Here is a 26,279-nt window from a genome sequence, read left to right on the forward strand (position 1 = left end):
AAATCCAGCTAAATCTAAGTTAATTTTCGCGCTTAAATACATTTAAAGTGCCATGTGCGATATGCAATGGTCAGTCTAATACGACAGTTAAGAAAGACGTCCACAAAACATGGACCTCATATCATATAATTCTATGAGAACAAGAAAAGCGACAACATTGTTTCTATTAATTCAAATGGAACAAGAATAGCAGGTATTACAGGCTCAGGATTTACTTTTACAAATAAAATATTATTTTTTGTCAATTCTTCATATCAAATAGCATAATGAAAATCATAAACGTGCCTCGTATACCAACACTGCAGGTACACGTATATAGGGAAACCAACTTTTTCTTCATTATTCTGATTTTTTATGTATCGTCTGAGTTGTTGTCACACGAATGTTTACTCCATAAACATTTTGTTTTCTATATGTCATATTTTGCCGCATTTGTTGCTTTCCCCACATCCTTCCTTTAGTCTATATTATTATGATATTCTCCTGGAAAGAGCTCTTTTTGAATAAAAGGGATCAACGAACCCATTACCTTACCTTTAAGATAGATCAGTAAACATGGGCATAATTATTGGTGATTATTCAGACTAGTACACACATTTTGCAGTTCAAACAAATCAATGCCGAGCGTGGCATCCCCTCGTATGTAACATATTGGGGACAAAGATGGACACTATATTTGTATATGACACATGCAGAAAATGGTAAATTGAATACGCATATTTTATACATAAACTAATCAACCAAATTATTCAGTAGCTGGAAATACCCACGGTCTTCCGTCTTATGATTAAACCAAAAATTAAATGTACAATATAATATAAATTCAATATTGATCAATTTAAAACGTGTGATGCCTTCGGCATATAATTTAAATGCATCGTAAGCTGTACACGACGTCTTTTAGACATCGTATGGCCATCGCGCCATCATCGTAATCCATCGTGTAGCCTTCGTGATGCATCTTGTAGGCTTCGGCTGAGATATGAAGCTTAAATACCGTCTTCGGTTAACCTTCGTATGTCCATCCTTTGCTATCGTATATACTTTCGGCACCCTCGTATAGACTTCGTTATTCATCGTACTTGCTTCGGTCACTTTTGGGTATTTTAACGAGATCGGGACCAACTTCGTACGAACTTACAATTTTCGCATTCGGGTGTCCATCGTATATAAAAATCGGGACAGTGTGACGCGGGCATAAAGAAGTAGGTTCAGTAAGACCAATTTTTGGCCCCAAAATATAGCAGTTTTACAAAATTGTGAAAATGTAATCTTTTATCTATTTACTGGAAAGTAGGATGCTTCTGCTACCTAAATATGGGCTGTTTTTAACAATACAATGCACATATATCGGGTACTAGCATCATTAAGTCATGCTAAATTACTAAAATCTTCACAATTTTAGCATTTTAGTTAAATTTTTGACAGTTTCCGTCTTGAATGAAAGTGGCCGCATTCGTGTTCATTCATAATATTGAAATGTAAGTTGTATTTGATGATAATACATAACATATATAAAGGTTGAGGATGAACACGGATGCGACCACTTTCATTTTTGACAAAAACCATCTGAAAAGTGACGTTTTTTGGCATATTTATTAGATTTTTCATATTTAAGCTTGAATCGGAGTGTTTTTAATGACTAAATCAGTTAAAATCTTTGACATAAAGTAATTGAATCATTAAAATAGACACTTAAGTGTTTAAAAAGTGTCGAAAATCTTTCGTTAGATGAACCTGAAATTTGAGGCCAAAATTGGCCATTACCGGACCTACTCCTTTTGCCTTTACCTGATGAAATGCATCCCTTTTCCCTCGAAAAGCTCTATCAAACCAAGGTTTATTACTATTACTCGATTTATATGAACGAATATTCGAGTTGCCCAATACACTACTGGCTGTCTGGGTCAACACGTTGCCAAGGTCATTGACAACCATATTTACCTGTTTAGTTGTAATGTTTTGGTTATTATCTAGGTCATCTAGCGCGCTGTCAATCTCACCTAAGCGATTTGATAACATCTGCTGAAATTGGTAAGCGTGAACAGGATTCCACTTAATTTTAGTATGATCTAGATCATTTATGTTTTGGGGATTTACTTGTTTCAAAGTCTGGAAACTCAAGGTAAAATGTATTCTGTTATGTACATCGGAGATCATCGGAACAAAATCTAATACATTAAAGTTTGTAATATAATTAAATAAATCAGGAGAAATAATCAAATAATCAACGAGACTCACATTTTTACACGTGGTTTTACCAATTGTATCATCAAATAATCTACTGTTAGCAATATACAATGAACATGCACCTTTTACACATGTCAATTAATTTTTAACCAAACCCATTAGCCTTTTTATCCTCTGAAGATCTTTGCAAAGGGATACTTATACTTAATGATACTTAATGATGTTTTCCAGTACAGGATCCTCACGGTTCCTCTTCACCAAACTCATATAATTGATTATTGTCTCCATTATTTCTCAGTGATGCTGCTTCCGGTTAATTCAGCTCGATAATCAGAATAATAGATTTCTTCGTACTCCCAGTATCTATCTAGTCTATTTTTGAATGAGTTTATAGATGGCGCTTTAGTTACTTTATCCGGTAACTTGTTCCATAATTTGGCTATTCTTAAAGAAAAACTGTTTTTCCTCAGACTTGTTTTGAATCGTTTGTGAATGATTTTATTACTGTTTACTCTTGTGCTATGTCTATTTTAAAGGGAAAACTGACACTTAAAACCACATGATGGTGAAGATTGGAGAAAAAGGGTGATTTTTACTTCAAAAATGGGAGATTTGACCTCCTTATAAAACATCTTTAAGGAGAAAGGGTTTTAAAAAGTGGTGCTCAATAGGTTTTGACCACCAAAATTTTATAGAGCTGACACTATTTTAGTATTTTGCAATAGAAGTTATAGTGAGGTCCAGCAAATTCTCTTCAGAACCACCAGCGAAAAAAGATGATGAGAATTCTGAAAAAAAATTAATTTAGAGAGAGATTTCCTAAACGTTTAGAGAAAAAGATATTGTTAGGACTCCAACCAATATCTTGAGAGTTTACAAATACATGTACATGTATCTAGTGCATAAGATATGCTGATATTTAAATTTAGTACACAATTACCAGTATTACAATCATTACAATCTACAGTGTTTACCAACAAAACAAGATAACATTCTAAATGTTCGTGCCAACGCTCCTTAATCAAATTAGGTCAGTATTCAAATGATCCAGTGCAATAAAATATTTCTTCAATAGTGCAAATGAAAAATCACAAGTTTTCATAATATGCATGATAAGACTTCTATAAAAACCAGGTGCTTCGCAGGGCGCAGCTTTATACGACCGCAGAAGTTGAACCCTGAACAGTTGGGGCAAGTATGGACATCATTCAAGCTTGATACAGCTGTGAATTTGGATTGTGATTAAATAGTTGACACAGAATGAATGTGGTCTAAGAACTTAAACTTGAAAACTTTTAAATTGGACATTTACCTATTATGGTCCAATATCCAAAATCAAAATACATTGTAAGATTCAGTCTGTTGTATACGTAGTCTAATAAAAAATTGTAAGAATACATATTTTTAAGAGTATCTACATCCTGATTATCAGTTAAATCTAAAATATCAAATAGCGTATCAACAGGAACTATAAAATCAGGCATTGTTGCAGTTCTAGCATTAAAATCACCCAGCAATATTATAGAACTAGCATTTTCCGAAAATTGCATCATTTCTGTTTCAATTTCAGAAAACGCATTATCAGTTGAATACTTAGAGTACTCGGGGGGAATATAAACTCCTCCAACTAAAATATTGACCCGTAACCCAGTTAGTTCCGGGGAAATTTCAAACCACTGAACATAGTCGGAATCAGTATCTAAAAATTTCAAATGTTTGTCAAAAATTTCTTAAATGCTATTACAATGCCGCCTGACTTTCTTTCGAATTTTTTTCTGCGTTTTGCATAGTAAGAATAATTTACAGGTAAATCGAGTACATCATATTTATCAGTTAATAGACCAAATCCTTGATTGATGCTTAGAGTTACATCGAACAGTATTCACAAATTGAAGTAGTTAAACACTTGTATTCACGCTATAGCAAAAATCATAATATCTATGGAGACCCTGGAATATTTCTGGACCTCCATCATTAGATTTAAGACCCTCAATAATTCGATTTCAGGATATCCTGAATTATTTCAATAATAGGTCAAAAATGTATTCTTGTTATATATATAAAAATAATAATAAAGAAATCAGCAGCAATCTATTGCTGACCTTTCAAAGGTCTCGTGTTTACATATTGCTCTTTCTTTTTAAAGGAAATCGACTTATTTTCATTTTCAGTTACAGTTCAATAGTTGACAGTTGTTTGTACAATATTATTAAAATCTGTGACATAGATCATTTACTGTACATTGACCGTTATCATATAAATATTATCATAAATATAACTTACGTCGAAATCTATGCCATACACCACAACTTATTTCCCCCTTTATGTTTATGTAACGTTTTGTCTCACTACAAAAATCCCATCAGCGTTTTTTACAAATCTGCGATGTGAGCAATGTGGGGAACAAGTCCCAAAAAAAATATTAAAAAAAATAAGGCAATGCACATTCCTTCTGATATGGATTAGTCAGTTAGTGTTCTGACAATGGTCAATATTACCTTTTTGCTTAAATTCTCATAATCTCCACTGAACAGTTCAAATAAAACATCCAACAATTTTATAAAAATATAAAAAAAAAAAGTCCTAATGATTCAAGGGAAATTTATTTTGCAGACAATAAAGCTTATCATGTATCGAACCAGCATACGAAATCTTAGATCAATCTGACAAATTGTATGGCAGTTTTGACAGTTTTCATCATACTACGCTCATATTTGCAAATTCCAACATTTTTTTGGCTTGAAATTTTCAAAACTTGCAACCACCAGGAAAAGATAAAAGTTCATAACATTTTTGTTAAACAAGATATTTAAAAATAATTAGTTTTTTCAATTGGAAATAAAGTGGTTTTTTTTAAATATCTTGTAATTTTGGTTTTATACTAACACTGAAAAAAAAGGATTAGCAAACGGCATCTTATGACTAAGTACATAAACTGATCGTATCAACACTACACAAAACTATGAATTACAATAACAGTGCTTAGTGGATCATGGATTATGACCAAAGTATTTCCATCAATAAACACTTGTTTATGCGATTAAATACGACAATTCTACTACTTAAACGATCTTTTTTGATTTGTTGAAAAACAGTCTGCTATCGCGAAAATATGATAGTCTTTTACATCATGTGTTATAAAATTCTAATTATCCTGCATCATGAATCGTTTGCAGAAGCTGGAAATTACAATGTGAAACGAACTTGTTATACATGGGGAAGGAAAAATCCCGAAAACTTCAAGTAACAAATGGAAAAAAATATTCAACCCTAACACGGTAAAATCTAACGAAGCTGTTTACACTTTTGTTTAATTTACAACTTAAAGCCAACAGTTCTTTTCGTTGATTTTTGCAAGAATCTACACAGCATGTTGACTTTAAATCATTAATTTTTACAATAAAATTTTAAAAAATATGCTAAAATATTTAGTTCCTAGTTTATAATAAAGAAACAAAATCAGCATCAAATTTAGCTAACCAGTCAGCAGTCGCAGATTTACTTATTGGTACTGTACATTGACCTTCTTACAAATATTTTCATATGTATAACTGACGTCGACATTTAGGCCATATACCACAATCAATGTCCTCCCTATGTGTTCTTTGTAACGTTTTGTCACATAACAACAGACCATAAACGGTTTCTGCAAGTTTTTGGTATGTGCAATGTTTGGGAAAAGTCCCAGTATATATCCAAAATTTAGAAAAATGGCACTGACTCAATTAAAAAAAGCCTATACACATCCTTAGGGATATGGATTAGACAAGAGGTGTTCCGAAAACTGTCAATATTACCTTTTAGCACCTGGCATAATTACATTTTGTATGTAATTTATTGAAAATGTGCGCACGGTCAATGCTTTTATAACCCTATAAATTTACTAAATGAAGCATTCAATACTTACACCGAACAGCAAGATATGAAGGGCCCCACAAATGGCATGCGTAAAACCATTCAAACTGGAAAACCAACGGTCTAATCTATATCATTGATAATACTAGAAAAACTAATTAACCACACATTTTTTTTCTAGGATCATAAAAACACGATTCCTATCAAGTTTTTCTTATATAAGCCTGTGCACTTTATTGTGGATGCTCATGTTATCTTGAATGTTACATAAAATGTAGGCTAATTTCAGAATGGCGCGAGATAGCTGTTAGCAAATCAAAATTACGTATTATAATGAAACATACATGTAATGTAATTATAAAGATATAGCAACTTTAAAAAACATCTTAGCGACAACATTCTAAAAATGTATGATCATCAACCACATACCTGGTAATACAATATGGTAATCACTCCGTGTCTGGAAAAGACTGGAAACATATACATAACTAAGATCCAACATCAACATCAACCACATACCTGGTAATAATTACATTAGATGTATGTTTCATTATAATATTTTATTCTGACTGCACATCACGTGTTATTCCGAAAGCAGTTGCATTGCTCAATACAACTTTTCGTTCATGATAACACGTGCTCCAACAAAGTGCACAGGTGAATTAAATAATAAAATATATAAAATTCGTGTTTTCATAATCATAGCTAAAAAATGTAATTATAAGTATTGAATGCTTCTTTTTGTAACTTTATAGGGTTGTAAAAGCGTTGACCGTGCGTACATTTTTAGAATGAAGCGCTTCCGCGCTTCATACAAAATGTACTTCGGTCAACGCTTTTAAATCCCAATAACTTTACAAAAAGAAGCATTCAATTCTTAAATACAATATGGTAATCACTCCGTGTCTGGAAAAGACTGGAAACATATACATAACTAAGATCCAACATCAACATCAACCACATACCTGGTAATACAATATGGTAATCACTCCGTGTCTGGAAAAGACTGGAAACATATACCTAACTAAGATCCAACATCAACATCAACCACATACCTGGTAATACAATATGGTAATCACTCCGTGTCTGGAAAAGACAGCAAACATATACATACCTAAGATCCAACATCAACATCACCCAAATACCTGGTAATACAATATGGCAATCACTCCGTGTCTGGAAAAGACTGGAAACATATACCTAACTAAGATTCAACATCAACATCAACCACATACCTGGTAATACAATATGGTAATCACTCCGTGTCTGGAAAAGACTAGAAATATACTAGTATACATAACTAAGATCCAACATCAACATCAACCAAATACCTGGTAATACAATATGCATGGTAATCACTCCGTGTCTGGAAAAGACTGGAAACATATACCCTCAACATATACCTAACTTAGATCCAACATCAACATCAAATTATTGCAACTCGTCTTCAAATTGCCGCTATAGATTTTCGATACAGTTAAAAAAAAACACATACCGCATAGTACGCTACAAAAGGCCCCGATATGAAAATTTAAAACTATTGAAACGAGAAAACTAACGGTCTGATTGGATTGCAAAAATTATGAACGATAAACAAATATGATATACAGCTACAAATGACAAACATAACTCCCCCTCTCTATATCCGAACCTTTTATAGCTGACTTTACGGAACGAGTATTTCTCATCGTTGGCCTATGATTGCTAACATCCACTTCATGTGAATTCTGTTCGACAGTTGTATCTTTGGCGATCTAACCAGAACACTTCCGTTCGTCATTTTCTGAATTGAAACAGATTGTTTTTAATATTCATACATTGTATACATTGATATTTTTGAAATGTAAATTGTTTGAAAAAAGTAAAATCACAAAATTACTGAACTCCGAGGAAAATTCAAAATAAAAGGTCCCATATAGCTATCAAATGGCACAAAATCAAAAGCTCAAACACATCAAACGAATGGATAACAACTATGTTATTTCGCTGATTTCAAAACTCAGTCGTTCCCAGGAAATGGCAGACAATAAATAGCACTGAGTCTCAGTCAGGACAATTTTAGAATAAATTTTAAATGTCACAACCAAATTAATCTATGAAAAAGAATTTGTTACACGAGAGGGAAACGCTGGGATAACACTTAATTGTTTATAAATGTAAAAAAAAAAAAAGTATATCTGAATAATACAAATCCTTTTGCTAACTAGATGATGGAAGAAAAAAACCTATCTGTACCAAAAGATCGCATCATTAAAGAAATAAGAAATAAAACGAAAAGTACCCAAGATTATAATTTACAAAAGCGGAATGAAAATCATTACGATGTATTACTGTATCAGACCAAAAAACTGAACCCACTTCTAAACTTTTAATATTTTATATGTTGTAAGAAGACAGGCTGTTATTAAATTCTTATATACACTAAATTAATAATTCATCATTGCAATAATAATTTGGTCATTCAGTTTAAAGCGTGCAATCTTTATATTGACCTTGGGTCATAATTGACGATGGTATATAAACTCCGTTATCCCAAATTAATTCAGTCAAATTTGCAACAAAATGAGGTGTACGTCATATTTAATTGTCTTTATTTTCTCTTTGTCTTTCTGTGTTGCAGATGATCCGTCTGGCTTTGCCGACTTTTTCCGAACAAACTTAAACGAATTTAATGACAAACCAATAACATTTTCATATCCTGTTCCAAGATGGCTAAAAGGAACATTGGTAAGTAAATATGATATAAGAGGGTAAGAAGCTTAATGCTATGTGTTCATTTTGGAGAAGACTAAACTTACTTGTGAAATCAGTTTCTGGTCTTTTTGTCTTTTTTCTCAATTGAAGATATTTGAATTGATATGGTTGCGACATACAGAATTTTCTTTGTTTTTCTTTGTATTTCCATATACAGGCAGCAACAAACTTTGTCGAACGTTTGGAAGTTTGATTACAAATAAATCCTTAGATTGTTTTATCATCCAAAACTTGAAATTAAGGAAACAACAGATACGAATTTGAAAAAAAAACACGATCATCTCAGTACCAGAATCTATAACAAACGAGATGATTTTAATTTTGAAATTATCAATTTCTTCCACCTTAGTCACAATATACCAACTTCACCTGCATAAGGGATAAACATGTTCCAAGTAATTCTGTATTCCAGAACATGCACCAACTACTCAGACTTTGTAAAACGTCTCCATTGTTTGAGCAGAAAGGTGATGAAATAGGGGGAATGTCATAGAACGTCTCATTTATTTTTCTAAAAAAAGTTCATTGAAAGGTACAAAGACCTTGTTGATAAATATTCCGTATCAAATTCACAAATAATGGTCTTGAAGTATAGATTCTGGGTACTGACGTTGTTTATCATCTTAGTTATATAATTCTTATTTTTGTCTGTATTAGTATTACATTTACTGTTTAGCCTGGTTTTGGTCTTATTCATTTGACGTGGCTCTGTACGTATGCATCCCGTCATTGTGTTTTTGTTCTATGATAATTTTTTATTACATTTTTGCCTATTTTGTTCTAATATGCTTTATCTCTATATTACTTCTGTGTTTCTTTGTTAAATGTGACGTGGCTCTGTACTTCTACATCTTGTTGTTTTGCCATAGTATATGTTTGTTTACATATTTGTTGTTTTTATAGTGATTACGATAATAACACAATGCTGACTGCTGTCCCCCTATTTTTGACATGTTTACCTATTATGTCCGTTTGTTTTCTTCACACATCGTTTTCCATAGAATGGAATTTCATGCGACTGTCATAAAAGTGCGAGATTTAACTAGCTATAAAACCAGGTTTAATCCACCATTTTCTCCTTAGAAAATGACTGTACTAAGCCCGGATTAAGACAATTGTTGTCCATTCGTTTGATGTGTTTGAGCTTTTGATTTTGCTAACTGATTAGATACTATCCGTTTTGAATTTTCCCCGGAGAACAATATTTTTGTGATTTTACTTTTTTCTTCAACACAGAAAATGTTCTGTTAAAGCTGTATTTCTTAAGTAAAAATATTGCCAGTTAAAGATCGGAAACTGTGGAAATAAACACATAGTTTTATTTTGACAAAATCTTTAACTTCTGTTCGTTTGTTATACACGACATGACTTTTAAGAATGTATAGATGGATCATATTCTCCCTACAACTATACCCCACTGAGAGATCCAAATACGAATTTTGAAGTGGTAATTTTATATAAACTTAACCAATTCGATTAAGTTATTTCTTTATTATCCTTAACATGCCGAAAATCTCTATACATGGCAGATTAATAGAGCCAATTTTGGTGGGTTGGTGGGTTTTGGGGGGTGGGGCGGGTGATGTAGGAAGTCGTCTGGTTTTTTTTTCTGTCTTAAAAGAAACAATAATTTTCCTTAAAAGTTAAAACAAAAATAGATTTTGTCATTGAAACAAACCCTGTTGTGGTTTTTGTTAGGTTTGAAAATTCATACCCTGATGTATACAGTAAATTGAAGATTGCGTATATGTTCAATTCTGACACCTTGTCCATAACTCTGGTCTCCTCAAAATAAAGACTGTATAAAATGTACATATGAACCAAGTTAATAATAGTATGTGTTCTTCAACGGGTCAATATAATGAGAAAATATAAGTAAATTTGTTTTAAATTAATATTCATTTGATGTGGCTCGGTACTTATACATCCCGTCATTATTCGAGATGGCTTGTAAAACTAAGATTTATTGGCAGTATTGACCACAGCTTTTTATTATTAAACACAAATTTAAATATGTACACATATAGATTCAACGATATATATTGTTCAACTAGATAGATTCATAGATAACTAGATTCATAGATGTATAGATCATTTTTTGGTTACCTCTGGCAACCTACAGATAACTAGATAGATATATATAGATAGATAGATGTATGATCCTGGGATACAGCGATCAAGTAACTTAGCTGTTGGATCCTGGGATACAGCGATCCACAAAATGTACTTTTAATATCACTAAAATATAGACTGTAACTGTAGTTTATCACACGCAGCGAAGTTGCCAAATTGATTAGGTACGGTATATGTCAAACTCAACCGTACCGGATCAACCGCCACTAAAGTGGGGATGAAGCTGCGATAGGACTGTGGCCAATACTGTTTTAAAATTACTTATGATATACACATACTAGTACCAAATGTATCTGGATATGTATAAGAACCAGAACAAATAAACATTTCAAGCGCACCTTGCAAATTATTCAGAAATATATCATTACCGAGGTCTGTCAAATGAACACCATCTTCCTTTAAAAAAGTACTATTAGGAAGAATATCTGGATACTTTATATAATGTCCCCCATTCTTTAACACGAATGATGCAATGACACTATTTATCCTAATTCTGCATGCCATCATGCTATCCTGACTTATTGAATGACGCCAATTTGTTCTCGGTAAAATTTGAGACCAGACAATCGAACTATTGGGTAGATAACTTTGTACCTTCTCCAAGGTGGTCTTGATTTCATTCCTTAAAAACCATAGTTTTGTCTTCCCCAAATCATTTCCAGCAATATGAAGGACAAGATATTTCAGCGCTTTTTCATATTTCATCAGTCTTTTTATTGTTGATTCCAAATCTTTTATACCCATGCCACCATACCCTTGCCACCAAATTTTAACCTCTATTCTATGGAGACCTAAATTAACACCACCTGTTGTACTTCTTGCATGTACAAATGCATTTCTTATCAAAAATGAGCCTACTATCCATACTGACACTTCTTGGCCTACAATTTAATACATGTATGTATTGACATGAAATATTCTAAATTGACCTTCAAATTCAACGAAATTTATTCAAAATTGTGGTATTCGTATATAACTTTTGAAAGTATCAGAACTCCAACGACCCATTACTTTAATTTGCTCGTCAGAAAAACCAAGCATAGTTGCTGAAGTAGCACTAGATTCTAAATGAGTGCGTCCCATACTTTGATTGATCAAAACCAATATACCCCAGGGCTTGTTTTAGAATTCCTGAAAACTGATATCGAGTCATTGGAGAGCCATCAAAGTGGCAATATAATTGACCACTAATTCGAGGTCGAATCTTTAAATATTCTTGCAGTAATTTTACCGGACAAATTCCAACATCTGATTGTCGGGCCACAAAAATTGAAATCCCTCGACCTAGCTGGTCTGTTTTTGAAGACGCCAAGTATATTTTTATATTATGATTAGTAACCTCCACATTTTCAATTTTAATGGCATGATTAGACCCTTCCCTGCCACATGCAGTTGTCATTTCACCAACTCGCAGAAATGCAAAAAATCCCATTGAAAAAGCACTATAAAATAAGACAGCTTCATATCTGGAGCTACAAAATGCGGGCAAAATCTTTATAATATTTTTTAACAGATCTAAAGTAATAGGTAATCTACTGTCAGGTCTCTTTAACTTTGACCTTGCCATTCCATCAATCATTTTTCTTACAACAAATAATTGAGACATATCTTCGTAATTATTAATCTTATTATAAAAACTGATAGCTGAGATATAACATTTCACCGTAGATGGAGCCATGTCCAAGCAAGACATGTATGCAATGAACTGAGTAATGTGGTTCAATGGTATTGGAAAACTATGATCTAAATCAAAACTATCCCTAAAGTTAGCCAAAGCATTTAAGGCTCGTTGATAAGCTTGAATTGTATTAGGAGCAAGCGAACAATTAATTAATCTGTTTGTTTCAGACTCAATATCAAATCTCTGAACTCTTCTGGGTTGTTTTCTGGAACCTACTCGGCCCCGGTTGCTAGTTCCCGGAATCTCTTCAACTGAAAACGAGAAATCGAGTCTGCAATTTCATTTTTACAACCATCAATATGTTGTGCTTTAAACTGAATATTGTGCTGCATTGTAAAAAGAACAAGGGGACGAATAAATGCCATCACACGCTTCGACTTGGCAGTTCTTTTATTGATAATGCTAACTAATGCCATATTGTCAAATCGAAATAAAATCTTTCGATTTTGGAAATTTGATGCCCATATAAATATAGCTAAAACAATTGGAACTAACTCTAAAAAAGTAATGTCCCTCATGATTGGCATATTTGACCATGCTTCCGGCCATTTATATTGTGCCCATTTACCATCAAAATATGCACCACAACCTAAATCAGAGTTACCACAGCTGTCAGTGTACAAATGCAACGTTTCATTTGTTATCCACGTGTTTTCTGATAGGTAACAATCTCCGTTAAAATGTTCCAGAAAAATCAGCCAAATTTTTGCATCTTCTCTGAGATCATTATTTATTCTAATTGAATAAAAAGGCTTTTTATTTTTTATAGACCCTATGACATCATAAAACCTGCGAAGGAAAACCCTAGACGAAGTAATCGCCCTTGAACAGAAAGCCATCAAACCCACTACTGATTCTAAGTCCTTGTGTGTAATCTTTTTATTCAACAAAATCGGTTCAAGTAAGGACTTTAGCTTTAACAATTTTTCTTGTGGTATTCTGACAACCATTTCAACAGTGTCAATGACCAATCCTAAAAATTTCAAAGATGTTACAGGTCCAACTGATTTTTCCGAAGCAATCGGAACACCTAGTTCCTCACAAATATCTGAAAAAGTGTCTAGCATCATTTGACATACAGGTGTATCCTCAGGGCCTCCAAATAAAAAATCATCCAAATAATGCACAAGTGATTTCACTCCACTCCGTTCAACTACTAACCAGTGTAAAAAGGTTGAAAACTTATTGAATAAATTACATGAAATTGAACATCCCATAGCCATACTTTTATTTACAAAGAACTTTTCATCAAAATAAATCCCTAATAATTCAAAATCTGATGGGTGCACTGGCAGCAAACGCAAAGCGGACTTTATGTCCCGTACCCCAATCAATGCAGACTTTCCGAGTGAGCTGACCATTTGTATAACTTCATCAAAAGATGCATATTGAACGGAACATTCATCGCGATCAATAAAATCGTTGACCCCGGAACCTTCCGGATATGATAAATGAGATATTAACCTCCAACCTTTCTCTTTTGGTACTAGACCGATAGGAGAAGTCCTAAGAGTAGAAATCGGCTTTTCTAAAAAAGGGACCAGCCATCCTACCCGCTTTTACCTCCTGATCTAACTTATCCAACGTTTCAACTTTATGACAATTTGCCGACTGTAAATTTTTGGAAATAAAAGAAATTCTCAGACCTGAATATTTCAAACGAAAACCACATAAAAATCCTTCATATAATTCTTTTGCTACACCTGCATTCGGATATGCCCTCAGCATATTTTTCAAAACACCAATCTTAATAGGGGTTCTACCAAGTCGCCATAGTTCTGATATTTGGTCTAGATCTTGCTTGTGTGAACTGTGTGGCATTTCTTGGGGAAAATCTGACTTTTGACTCGGCGCTCCTTGGGCGAAATTGAAACTGGGGCCCTGCTCTATATTGAGCCCCGGGTGCCCGAAACTGAAACTGAGAGCCCGTGTTATGTTGTGTATTACCAACATGTGGTCTCACATTTCCCAGTTGTCTTTGACAGTTTATAATTGGATGTGAACCATTACACCTTAAACACAAATGGCTATAAAAGCAAGGTCTTTTCCTACAGCTTCCCTCATAGTTATAACTATAGCATTTGTTCTCATGACCACTACTGTCTTGAATATTACTATTAGATACATTTAAGGACACACTTGAGATAGTATTCACTGGTTGCATATATAACAACCAAAGCTCATTGTCTATATTACTCCATAAACTGGATGGTTCATGAGCTTTTCTTAAGTCTATATTGCTCATCATAATTTTTCCAACCCATACCTTGGTTTCTTTGAGCCCCATGGCGTATTGTGTGCATGTATTTTAACAGTTCCTTAAATCGGTTTACGTGCACAGCACAATAAATATAAATAAAAATGAAAGCATCTGTCCACTTTTCAATATTTGTAATTTTTGATTGTTGAGAAATGGGTTGTAAAATGAATCCCCCTTGAGCCCATGTCAACTTTTGTTTGTCAGAACCCGTGTTGACTGAATTATTTAATAGACAAGCTAAATCTATGAATTCCCCTTTCAATATTTTTTCTTTAAAAGAGGGACGAAAGATACCAAAGGGACAGCCAAACTCATAAATCTAAAACAAACTGACAACGCCATGGCTAAAAATGAAAAAGACAAACAGAAAAACAATAGTACACATGACACAACATAGAAAACCAAAGAATAAACAACACGAACCCCACCAAAAACTAGGAGTGATCTCAGGTGCTCCGGAAGGGTAAGCAAATCCTGCTCCACATGTGGCACCCGTCGTGTTGCTTATGTGATTACAAATCCGGTAAATAGTCTAATTCGGTAGGTCACATTCATGAAAGGGAAGGGGATTGTAGTTACGACGTAAGGAACATATCCGATATCATTTGTGAAACGGTTATTCCATAACGGTCAACCAACTCGTGATGGCGTCCGTAAAATTTACGAAGGGATGATTTCAACTTCACTATTTGGAACTCTGGGTTTGATAGCTTCCTTGTGAGCAGTAACCCTCTATCAAGAAAATCATGATAGGAAATGCAAGCACGGGAATATCGTATCAATTGGGAGATATATACCCCGTATGCATTGACTGTGTTACATTTATGCCTAGATTCTCATGAACACTTTCAATTCTATTGGGAATTTGTACATAATCATTATTGGTCACATTACCTGTTTGTGACATAAACTGTGTGTTATCAACAGTTGACTGGAGGTCTATTGCTCGTCTTGGTTGCCATGGTATCATGTCCGGAATGTGGACGGAGTTGTCCTGATTGCTAGAAAATGTTGGCATCAACATTCTTGTCGTTGATACTGTTGCAGTTGTTGGTATGGCAGCGCCGTCATGTCCAGATGTATAGATAGCCTCAGGCCTTGTAACCGTCATAGATGATTGTACTGACGCCCGTGACGAAACTCCCTTCGACACCACCGGGGTCCTTCTTACTCCAGCTCTCGCTGATGCTGTACGCTTCCTGATACCTCTTCTCAACATACTGAAACTCACAAATAGATTTATTTATTCATTTATTTTTATTAAATTTATTTATTTACTTATTTCAAATTTATTCGTTTTGTTTGTGTGTGTAACCAAAAGTCTTTAATCAATGACAATATATCTTAAAGCTGTAGCCGTTCAAACGATGTATGTATGTATCGTTTTTGTTGAATTGATAGTATGTCGTATTCTACGAAGTAATTACTTCCGCACTGGGTGAATTATTCACCAAATATAAAGTCACAACAAAAATATCATTTCTTTAACTTAAGGGGGCTCCTGGGTATAAATGAATTTTTTTTTTCTAATATAGGATTTCGCTATATTTTTTCATAAATGAACTTTATCATATACTTAAAAGAAAAATGAAATAAAAAAATGGGGTCACCGTTCATTCAAGCTAAAATCTGCCTCTGGAAGAAGCATACATTTTTGTTAATGTCCTTTTTTTCTGTTGAACTAATAGGAGAAAAAGAGGAAATATCGAAATAAAAAAATAACCTAATATAAGAAATCACTTAAATTTTACAATTATTTAGTTTATGTACAGCTTATTTGAAAATAATAATAAAAAATATAGGTCACCCATGAGTTAAAAAAGATATTTCAAATTTAAGGCCAAAAAATGGCATGTTTGCACCAAAGGGAGATAATTTGGAGCTTTTTCAATTTTTAAAGTCATTTGGGGCCAAACCAAATCAATTTTTTGGGTTGTTTTTGGTACCATATCATAAAGTTACAACTAATAGTGTAATAAATAAAATTTGTAATGAAAAAATAAAGGTTTAATTTTTTGCTAAAATTTTTGTACCCATGAGCCACCTTAAGTCGTATTGTGATTAAATAATTTTTCTTTTATTTCATATTCGGCATCACGTGGCGGCCACGCCGTTTCGAAATTCAACAATTTCTAACTATTTTACAATTATTTTGGTTTTTTTTATTAAAACAATTTTTTGTATTATCCATATATCTCTTTGCATATTATACATATATAAAATACCAACTTTAATATCCACTATAGTAATCTACTTGATATTTTCAAAATACTTCTCTCTGTAATTATACACGTCTGTTCACTTGCAGCTCAAAGTTAAAAAGAACGCTAACGTCAAATTGACGTCACCACTATACATCTTATTGACTACATATGAATTTATAAAGGAAAGCACTGCAACGGCCGAGATTAAAACTTTCCACTAGAATTACCGAATTTATGTATATTACATAAATTCTATTATATTATTTTGCAATGGTAAATATTTGTATTCTTGTCTTTCATTGTTGCAAATGTGCTTTTTCTATATGCCTTTTTGTGTTTTTTGTTAACATATCCGTTTGTTTTCCAAGTGGTATAATACAATGTTGACTGCTGTACACCTATTTTTGACATTTTAACCTATAATGTCTGTTGGTTTTGTTCACACAACGTTGTCAAAATAATGGAAGAAGGTGAGATTGTCATAAAAGTGAGAGGTTTCGTTTTATTTGTGTTTTCCATGTTATAATAACTATGTATGTTGTATTGTCGTTTGTTTTTTGTTGCACTTCAGTGTTGTTTCGTTGTTCTCCTCTTATAGTTGATGTGTTTCTCTTAGTTTTAGTTTATAACCCGGATTTGTTTTCTCTGAATCGATTTATGACTTTTGAACAGCGGTAAACTACTGTTGCTTTTATTTAGCTAGCTATTAAACCAGGTTATAAAAGTAAAATAACAAAAATACCAAACTCCCTTTATCTAACAGAAATGACTCAAACGAACATTATTATAAAACTATTAAAATGATGATCTCATAAACTTTCAATTCATACAGTATAATACCGGTTATTCCATTCACTTATTATGACTCGTCAAAATATCTCTCCTTTTGTAACTTGTATAGGATAGAGATTGGAGTGTCACTTTGTAAGTACAGCTGTTTTTAAAAAAAAACTACACCTCTTTTGGAGAGATATATTATATTCATAGATAAATTGTTTTGTTTTCGTATTGATTCCTAGATATATTATCTCTGTTTTATCTCGCAGAGACATAACGTGGGAATGTTACCAGTATAAATGAAAAAAAAATGTAGCGGCAGCCGTGATTTCTGAGGGAGCCCAACATTTCAGTACAAGTTAAAACTCCTCGAAGTTCGAGGCCTATAAATGTTGTAAATATGCCGCACAGCCCTATAGTATGTCCTTTTAAAACAAATCGTAGTACAAATGAGTTTTGCATTCTATGATTTTTTTTTTCTCGAAATTTCATAGTAAAAGTGATACAGTTTGAGTTCCTATTGGATTATTTACAGAAATCCATCCTATAAAAACAAGTGTTGTTGAATAATCTCGCTTCATTGATATTTTAGCCAACGTTTTGCCCTGTTTCAGTTGGTATATTTGAATATTCTTCTTCTTTTTTAGATTCGAAATGGTGGTGGCAGGTATGAAATGGGACAACGCTCATTCACTAATGCATTTGATGGTTTTGGGAAACTTCACAGTTTTACGTTTTATGGCAACGGGACGGTATCGATGTCTGCAAGATTTCTGCAAACTGAATACTATAAAAAGTCTCTAGCTTCTCATACAATTGCACCATATTTTCAGTTCGGTAAGCTAGTTCCCCCGTATAACGAAATAGAAAAAATGGAATCGCTGATTAACCAAATGGAAAACTTGAACGTAAATGTATATAGAATACGTGATTCAAAAACTGGACAATATGAATACATGTCCATGAATGATATTTGGAACGTTTACCAAATTGAGAAAGATTCATTAAAAACAGTACAACTTATTAAACCACCAATGAATGTAAAGTCACATATCTATATCCCCGGCTTTTCATCCGCACACCCAATCAAAGAATTCAGTAAAGAAACTTACCTGACGTACTTGATGAGTGTTAGCATAGTTCCTTACATTAAAAGTATCATGACGTTGTATCGAGTGACGTCTGTTGGCCACCGAGAGGCAATTGTAACATGGGATATTGAAGCACAAACATACATGCACTCATTTTCTGTCACAAAAAACTATGTTATTTTCATTGGTCAACCAGTTTCAATAAATACAATGAAAGTAGCTGAATATGGTGACATAGCAGAAGCAATGGAATATCGTTTCAACGATCCTACGTTTATTTACGTTGTTGATTTAAGAACAAATAAGGTGACCACTGTGAAATATGATAAATTCGTGTCCTATTTCCATCATATTAATGCTTACGAAGACAATAACAAGATTATTGTTGACATTTGTACACAAAATTCATCCAATATGTTTTCCATGGATTTGAACTATATTCGTTCTATATCATTGCGAAATAGTATCACTCTCTATAGTGGTATAAAACGCTTCACAATAGATATAGTTACACCGTCGGTTTCTGTAGAATCTTTCGAACCATCAAAAAATAATTCATTTGCGAACAATTTAGATATGCCAGCCATCAACGAGAATTTCAGACACGTTAAATACTGTTACGCTTATGGAGTAGTCATACAAGCAGACGACAAACATTTTAATAAATGGGCATTAGTAAAAAAAGATGTATGTAAAGTAGACAGCGATTTATCATGGTTGGTTGATAACCATTACCCATCTGAAGCTTGGTTTGTACCTACACCTAATAGTACCAGAGAAGATGACGGTGTTTTAATGACACATGTATTTGATGGCATCAAGAAAGAAAGTTATCTTGTACTCATTAATGCTACAAGTATGCAAACTATCAGTAAAGGCATTTTACCTACCACCATGCCTTACAGTTTTCATGGCAGATTCTTTTCAGACGTTTAAAACAGGATGCCATTTTTCAAGAAACTATTGTCTTCTTTAAATTTTAGTATTGCTTTTACTGTTTAGATAAATCTTATTATATTAAATACATTTTGTTTCTTTATAAGTGAGAGTTGACTTTTTTTCCTTTGTTACTTTTAGATTATTCAATGAAATGAAAATATGAACGTTATTATTACTCTTCAACCTTTCAACATGTTGCCTTCCTAGTACAAAGTGCGATTTTACTATTTCATAAAAAACAATCCGCCAAAAAGTGAATTTGATTGATTGATTACTGTTTGTTCATGTCAAGTGGCATATATTTCAAGAATATTCAGGACGAAAAATAATTTATCAATTAACACAATATATTTTTTTGTACCATTTTATGCAGAAAATGATTTGGTTTTTGCTTTTTGGTCAAAGGAGGGTTCAAAGAGGTTCTACTTGTACTTATAGACGTATAGACAATTCATAAATGTATTACTACTAGTATTCAGAATAGGGTAAAGCATTAAAAAATTGTCCAAAATCTGATCTTCGGGTCATAGCTGACTAATAAACGACTTCTCCGTTACCTTGTCAATATTCAAACTGAGATCTTGATTACTATATGCATTAATTTTAGCGATGATAGCCTATCGTAATTAATGGTTGATCGTACATCTGTTTATATCCGACGCAGTACGTTGAATAATCTCTCCGCGGTAGCACTTGTTACCGGCATTGACAACATAATAGTCAAAATAGTATCTATAGCAGGATACAGCATTTGTCTAACGCAGCGAGTGTCTCACTCAGCGAAGTTGATATTTGATCATGAGGTGTTATACACCAGTGTGTTTGCCATCGAGTGACTTCCCGATTGATTGCGTCTAAACATCCTAAATAACATGACAGGTCAGTCTCGTGTGTATCGAATAATGTTGCTATATAGGGTGTTTTGGTTTATTCCCGATTGTCCCACTTTTTAAAATTTTAGAGTTCTGATTGTCCCACATGAAAAGTTCTGATTGTCCCACATTATTTTTTTTATGTGAAACAGATGACTTTGTGTTGATTTTGTTAAAATAACAAGAATTAATTATTAACTTTTATATATAGTATTATTTTTTGATTATATCCATTTTATTAAGTATAAGATATGATTTTTTTTTAAATTATGAAATTAATGCACTTTTCATTAAATAATATAACATGTCGTATCTAAAAACATATCTAAAATGTTACTTTTAATTATAAAACATATACAAATAACTACATTTATAATTTTTGTTTTGTTAAGATTCTAAATAAATATCAATATAATGCATACATTTAACATACTTTCTTCATAGATTACGAATCTGCTGTACAGAATTCTGCCAGATCATCTTTTCCGGGAATTACTATTAAAGGCTGTTTTTTCCACTTTACACAATGTATTTGGCGTAAAGTGCAATCATTACAGGGTTCGTCACAAACTACAAAGGGGAACCAGACATCCACCAACTGATACTCAGGGCAGCAGTTCTTCCACTCGTACCAACAGCAGAAGTAAAAGACGTCTGGTTTCATGCACTAGAAGAGTTGGAAAACTCAGACTCAGCTGCAAATACTACCCCTTTTACAGATTACGTCACTACTTACTGGGTTGAAGCAAACAGACAGCTGTGGAATCACTACCAAACAGAAGGACCAAGAACAACAAACCACCTAGAAGGTTGGCACAGCGGCTTGAAGAAAGTGATCCAAGTGCCACACCCAAAAATATATACACTACTAAATTACCTCAAAGAAGAACAGGCATTTAACGAGATAACTCTTATCCAGTACCATGCCGGAGGAGTAAGACCTACAAAAAGAAGGAAATATACCCAACTGAACCAGCGCCTTCAACAACTGAAAGATCAACTACAGAATGATGATATTACTGTATTTCAGTTTGCAGACACTGCCTCCTATTTGTTACATTTGAACTAGATTTGTTTAATGATATTTTGTGCTATGTATGATTAAGCTTTAATGGTATACTTATGTATTATGTATGCTTTATTGTTGAACCTTCTACAATGTGTGTGCTTTATATTATCAAATTATCAATTGTGTTCCAAAATGCTTGATTGAAATCCATTATCATACATTAATGAAGAAATGAGTAGTGCTTGATGTATTATATTTTATGACTTTGCAGTATATTCTATGTTTACTGCTATTTCATATTAATATGTGCAAAATAAAATATTTGATAATCATTTTATCTTCTTTTTTTCATATTTTACAAGTTAAATTATTAGTTACCTGTAATTACCTACTTCACACTATAAAACAGATTAATCACAATCAAAACAATTCCCGATTGTCCCACAATTAAACTTCCCAACTGTCCCACAAACGGTGTCTTCTGGCTATTCCTACATTTTGTATTTTACTATTCTGGCTATTCCTACAGGGGGGATTAGTGGGAGAACAATACATGTTGTTATTGCAAGCTTTGTTGTTTTATTCATTAGTGTCTAATTGGATCAAAGGTAAATTTAAATGTGAAAATTAAATAAAAAGTATTTTTATATGTAAAAAATGGAATTTGTTTATTTGCAAACATGCATCAAATATTAAAATTAAGTTGTTTTTTTCAATTACTGTGGAATTTCTAGAAATAAAAAAATAGTAAAAGCATTTTAAGTCTGGAAAAACGTATTTAAAAGAAAACGTAAAAGTAACCCACACCTTGAATTCCAGCCTATAGAATTTATTAAATTCATTTTTTTTTTTTAATAAAATACGATTTTTTAAAATGAATATATTATCAAAAGTAACGCTAACAGTACATAATTATTATTAATACAAATTAAGCCAAGCTATTAACTTTGAACTGGTTTAAAATTTCCTTCGACATTCTACTACAAATAGCCGCGATGTTTCTCGACTACAAAATAGCTTTTTCACAGCCGCCCCAATCTTTCCAAGAATCAATATTAAAGGGCCTTTTTTCCACTACACTCAGTGTATCCGGCGAATTGCACAGAAGCATTTTTTAAAGACTGAATACAGTGAAAAGGGCGACATTCACCAACTTGTTCGAAGAGCTGCAGTTCTACCATTTTACCACCCAATACAGTTGAAGATGTTTAATTTAACGCACTGGGGGACATCGATGATGCAGATATTAGCACACCAACCCTAACCCTTATTTTTACAGACTTTGAAACCTACTCCTGGGTAGAAAACAACCAACTACACAACAGTAGGTCATAGAACAACAAACCATCTAGAAGGCTGACATAGTAAACTAAAGAAGTTAGTAGAGGCACCTCACAAAATTATCTTCAGCATGCATGACCAAGTTGTTGAGACAAGAAGAAGCACAGATTACAGACTGCAAACACTGAAACAAGGTTACAAAATTGTGAGCTTACTCCAGTCGAGTATGGAGATGCATGTTGCTTTTCATGTCATGTACATCGATTAAGACTTTGTAGTCTCTTGTATATTCAATTTATAAGTACAATGCATTACTGTATGAGTGTATGATTAATGTCAATGTTGTGTATGTTTGGTGCTTTGTTAGGTATAAATCAAATTTAGTGCTGTGATTCAAAGAATAATAATTAAAATTTAATTCATGTTTCAATTGATATTATTTACTTGCATAAATTAATGTTTGCACCTAAATAATTGTAATTTCTTGCGAATAACATTATGCCAATGAATTCATTTTGTTTTGTTAATATTATTTACACAATATGTGCTATGAAATTATTGAATAAAATATTGTAATATAAACTTTTCTTTTTCTTTATTTCCACAAGATTTACCTGTATTTACCTTGATTCATTAGTCTAGTGTTGTTACAACATTTTCCTACATAATCCCATTGTTTACATAAAAATTCTGGCTATTCCTACATAAAATTTTACTATTTTACATATAAAATTCATAATGTAGGAATAGCCAGAATGAACCCCCACAAACATCTTCCCGATTGTCCCACAAAAATTCACTACCTTTTTACCTGTAATTTCAAAAAGTGGGACAATCGGGAAGACACCCTATATAGTGCCTACCAAGATTGTGAGAGGTAAACGAAATTGACCTTGAAACGATCTTATTGCCTTTTGATGTCCAAAAATAGGCAGATCGGACATATATTGACTTTATCTACTGACCATATACATTTGGGATTTATTGTAATTATAATTATTGCAATGAAACTGAAAAATGTTTTTTTTTTGTGAAGATAAACAATATGTTTACCTTGCGTAGCCGTGTGTACAATGTATTTCAGCATTTGAATTTCTCTTCGAAAAATTGCGTGTTTAATGGAATAGATCGTATCAATAGAAAATAATCTTTTTTCCCTGCAAAATACTATCATTTTATACTAATTTATACTCGTATGAAAAGTGACGTCAGAAGATGACTTTAAGAATTTAAAACTCCTCAGTGTCGAACCACAGCCTATAAGAACAGTTTTATTCCACATACTCTTGAAAAGTGGAATTCACTTGATGGAGAAGTTAAAAATATTTTAAGCTTTACAGGATTTAAAAGAAAACTGAATGAGGACATAAGTCCTTGTCCTGTTTTCTTTTCCACTGGTTCACGTAAAGTTAATATAATCCACTGCCAATTAAGAAATGAGGCTAGTGATCTAAAAGATCATCTTTTCTGTGATCATTTGTCAGACAGCTCTATATGTGCCTGTGGAGATCCAGTAGAAGATAATTTTCATTTCTTTTATGTTTGTCCATCTTACATTTATCAGAGATATGAGCTCTTTCAAAAAATAAGTAACTTTAATAATGTCAATCTTGATGTCCTATACTACAGGGTTGCGCAGACTTTAATATTGATGAAAACACAGGGATATTTACATATGTATAACAATATATTCATGAAACTGGAAGATTTTTATAATATTTCATGTGATACTATACTGTTTAGAAATCAGCTTATAACCACAGTGTACCACTCTTTAGTCTTAATTAAAGACAAACCTAACTTTTAACACAAAAAAAAACCAATTGTGTTTAGCATCTTTTTGCAAATAAATTTTTATATATTTTATTTTTATTTTTTGTATTAGTCATTATATTTTTTCAAAAATCAAGAAATTAATAGTCATGTAATGAGATGGTACACTAAATTACTTATGTATTGCAAAAAAGGGCCAATCAATTCTTGTTATTCATATAAATAGAACAACTTTGTTGCAGTGAGTTTGTGAATTCGAGTAAAAAATCACTTAATGATCTACTTGATTCCTTACCAACACTGTAATGTGGCATAAAATTCGACACCACCTTCAGTAGGTCTTGCTTTGACTTTGTTAACATAGTTATTTATATACATATACACAATAAAATACTTCAAGAAGTTGGGGAATTGCCTCCCCTGACTCACTGCAACAACGTATGATCTATTAACTTATCAAAAAAAAATTATACTATCATGCATATTATTCAATCCATCTTGTATGGGAAAGGGTTTGTATAGGCACTGCCTTTTGTCAAATCCCTTTGTTTAAATGTACATTTGATATTTGAACAATAAAATATTTTGAATTGAAAAAGATGATTGTCTGTGTAAAAGGGTCATATCCGTTATAAGGTCACTGAACCATTTGAAATGAGCAACAGGTGTTACAGAAATTGACCTGTTCACATTTGTAAGACGTTGAAATCAATAATTTGGAATACACTCGAATGCAGTTTTCGTTAATTTGAAAAAGAAAAACTTATTTAATTTTTATTTTGAGAAGAACTGATTCTTAAATTATAGCCAGTCGTGGATTAGGCCACACCAATTTAATTTCTTGTTCTACGGATTTTTGGACTCAATTTGGGGCGAGCGAGCGATTTGAAAATTTTAATAAAAAAATATTTAATTTGCAAATTTTTGAGGCGAAGCTTGAAAAGTAAAGGCGAGCGATTATAATTTTTTTTGTAAACATAAAATAGTAGGTTTTGACAATATTAAAACTTGATTTATCACTTGTTTATTTATAGATATAATTTGTTTCTGTTTTATTAAAAAAAAAAATAATAATTATTTTATTTCTGTATTTTTTTTTATTAATATTTGTTTTATTTCTGTATTTTGTTTATTAATATTTTTTTTAATTTTTTTTAATTCTCTTTTATTTTATGTGAAAAAATCTATTTACTAACATTGCCTGAAATCAAAAATAGCCTGTGAATATTTTTCAAATTAATTACTCTGTGTCGTTACGACAATCAACGGCGTAGCCTTTAATCAACAAATTCTATAATTGGTAATCAAGCCAATAATTAACAATAGCTTTGAAACTTCGACCACGAGTTGAACACTGCTAAAATGGTTTGAGTAACGAGGTGAGTACGAGTTTTCAATTAGAGACCGGTATTACTTATTGTCAATTCAAAATATCTACTATAAAATTCATAATACTTCAA

General features: G+C 32.6%; 1 protein-coding gene across 1 annotated transcript in view; it reads left to right on the plus strand.

Moving 5' to 3' along the window:
• Nucleotides 1-19,987, plus strand: part of LOC139524890 (beta,beta-carotene 15,15'-dioxygenase-like) — a 36,913-nt gene extending 16,926 nt beyond the window's left edge. Inside the window, exons 2-3 of the mRNA XM_071320049.1 lie at nt 8,666-8,772; nt 18,502-19,987. Coding sequence (XP_071176150.1) covers nt 8,666-8,772; nt 18,502-19,881 — 1,487 coding nt within the window. The 3' untranslated portion in view covers nt 19,882-19,987. The remainder of the gene's footprint in view (nt 1-8,665; nt 8,773-18,501) is intronic.
• Nucleotides 19,988-26,279: the final 6,292 nt, after the last annotated feature.

Source organism: Mytilus edulis, chromosome 1 (genome assembly GCF_963676685.1).
Source record: "Mytilus edulis chromosome 1, xbMytEdul2.2, whole genome shotgun sequence".
In the NCBI taxonomy this organism is placed as follows: Eukaryota; Metazoa; Mollusca; class Bivalvia; order Mytilida; family Mytilidae; genus Mytilus; species Mytilus edulis.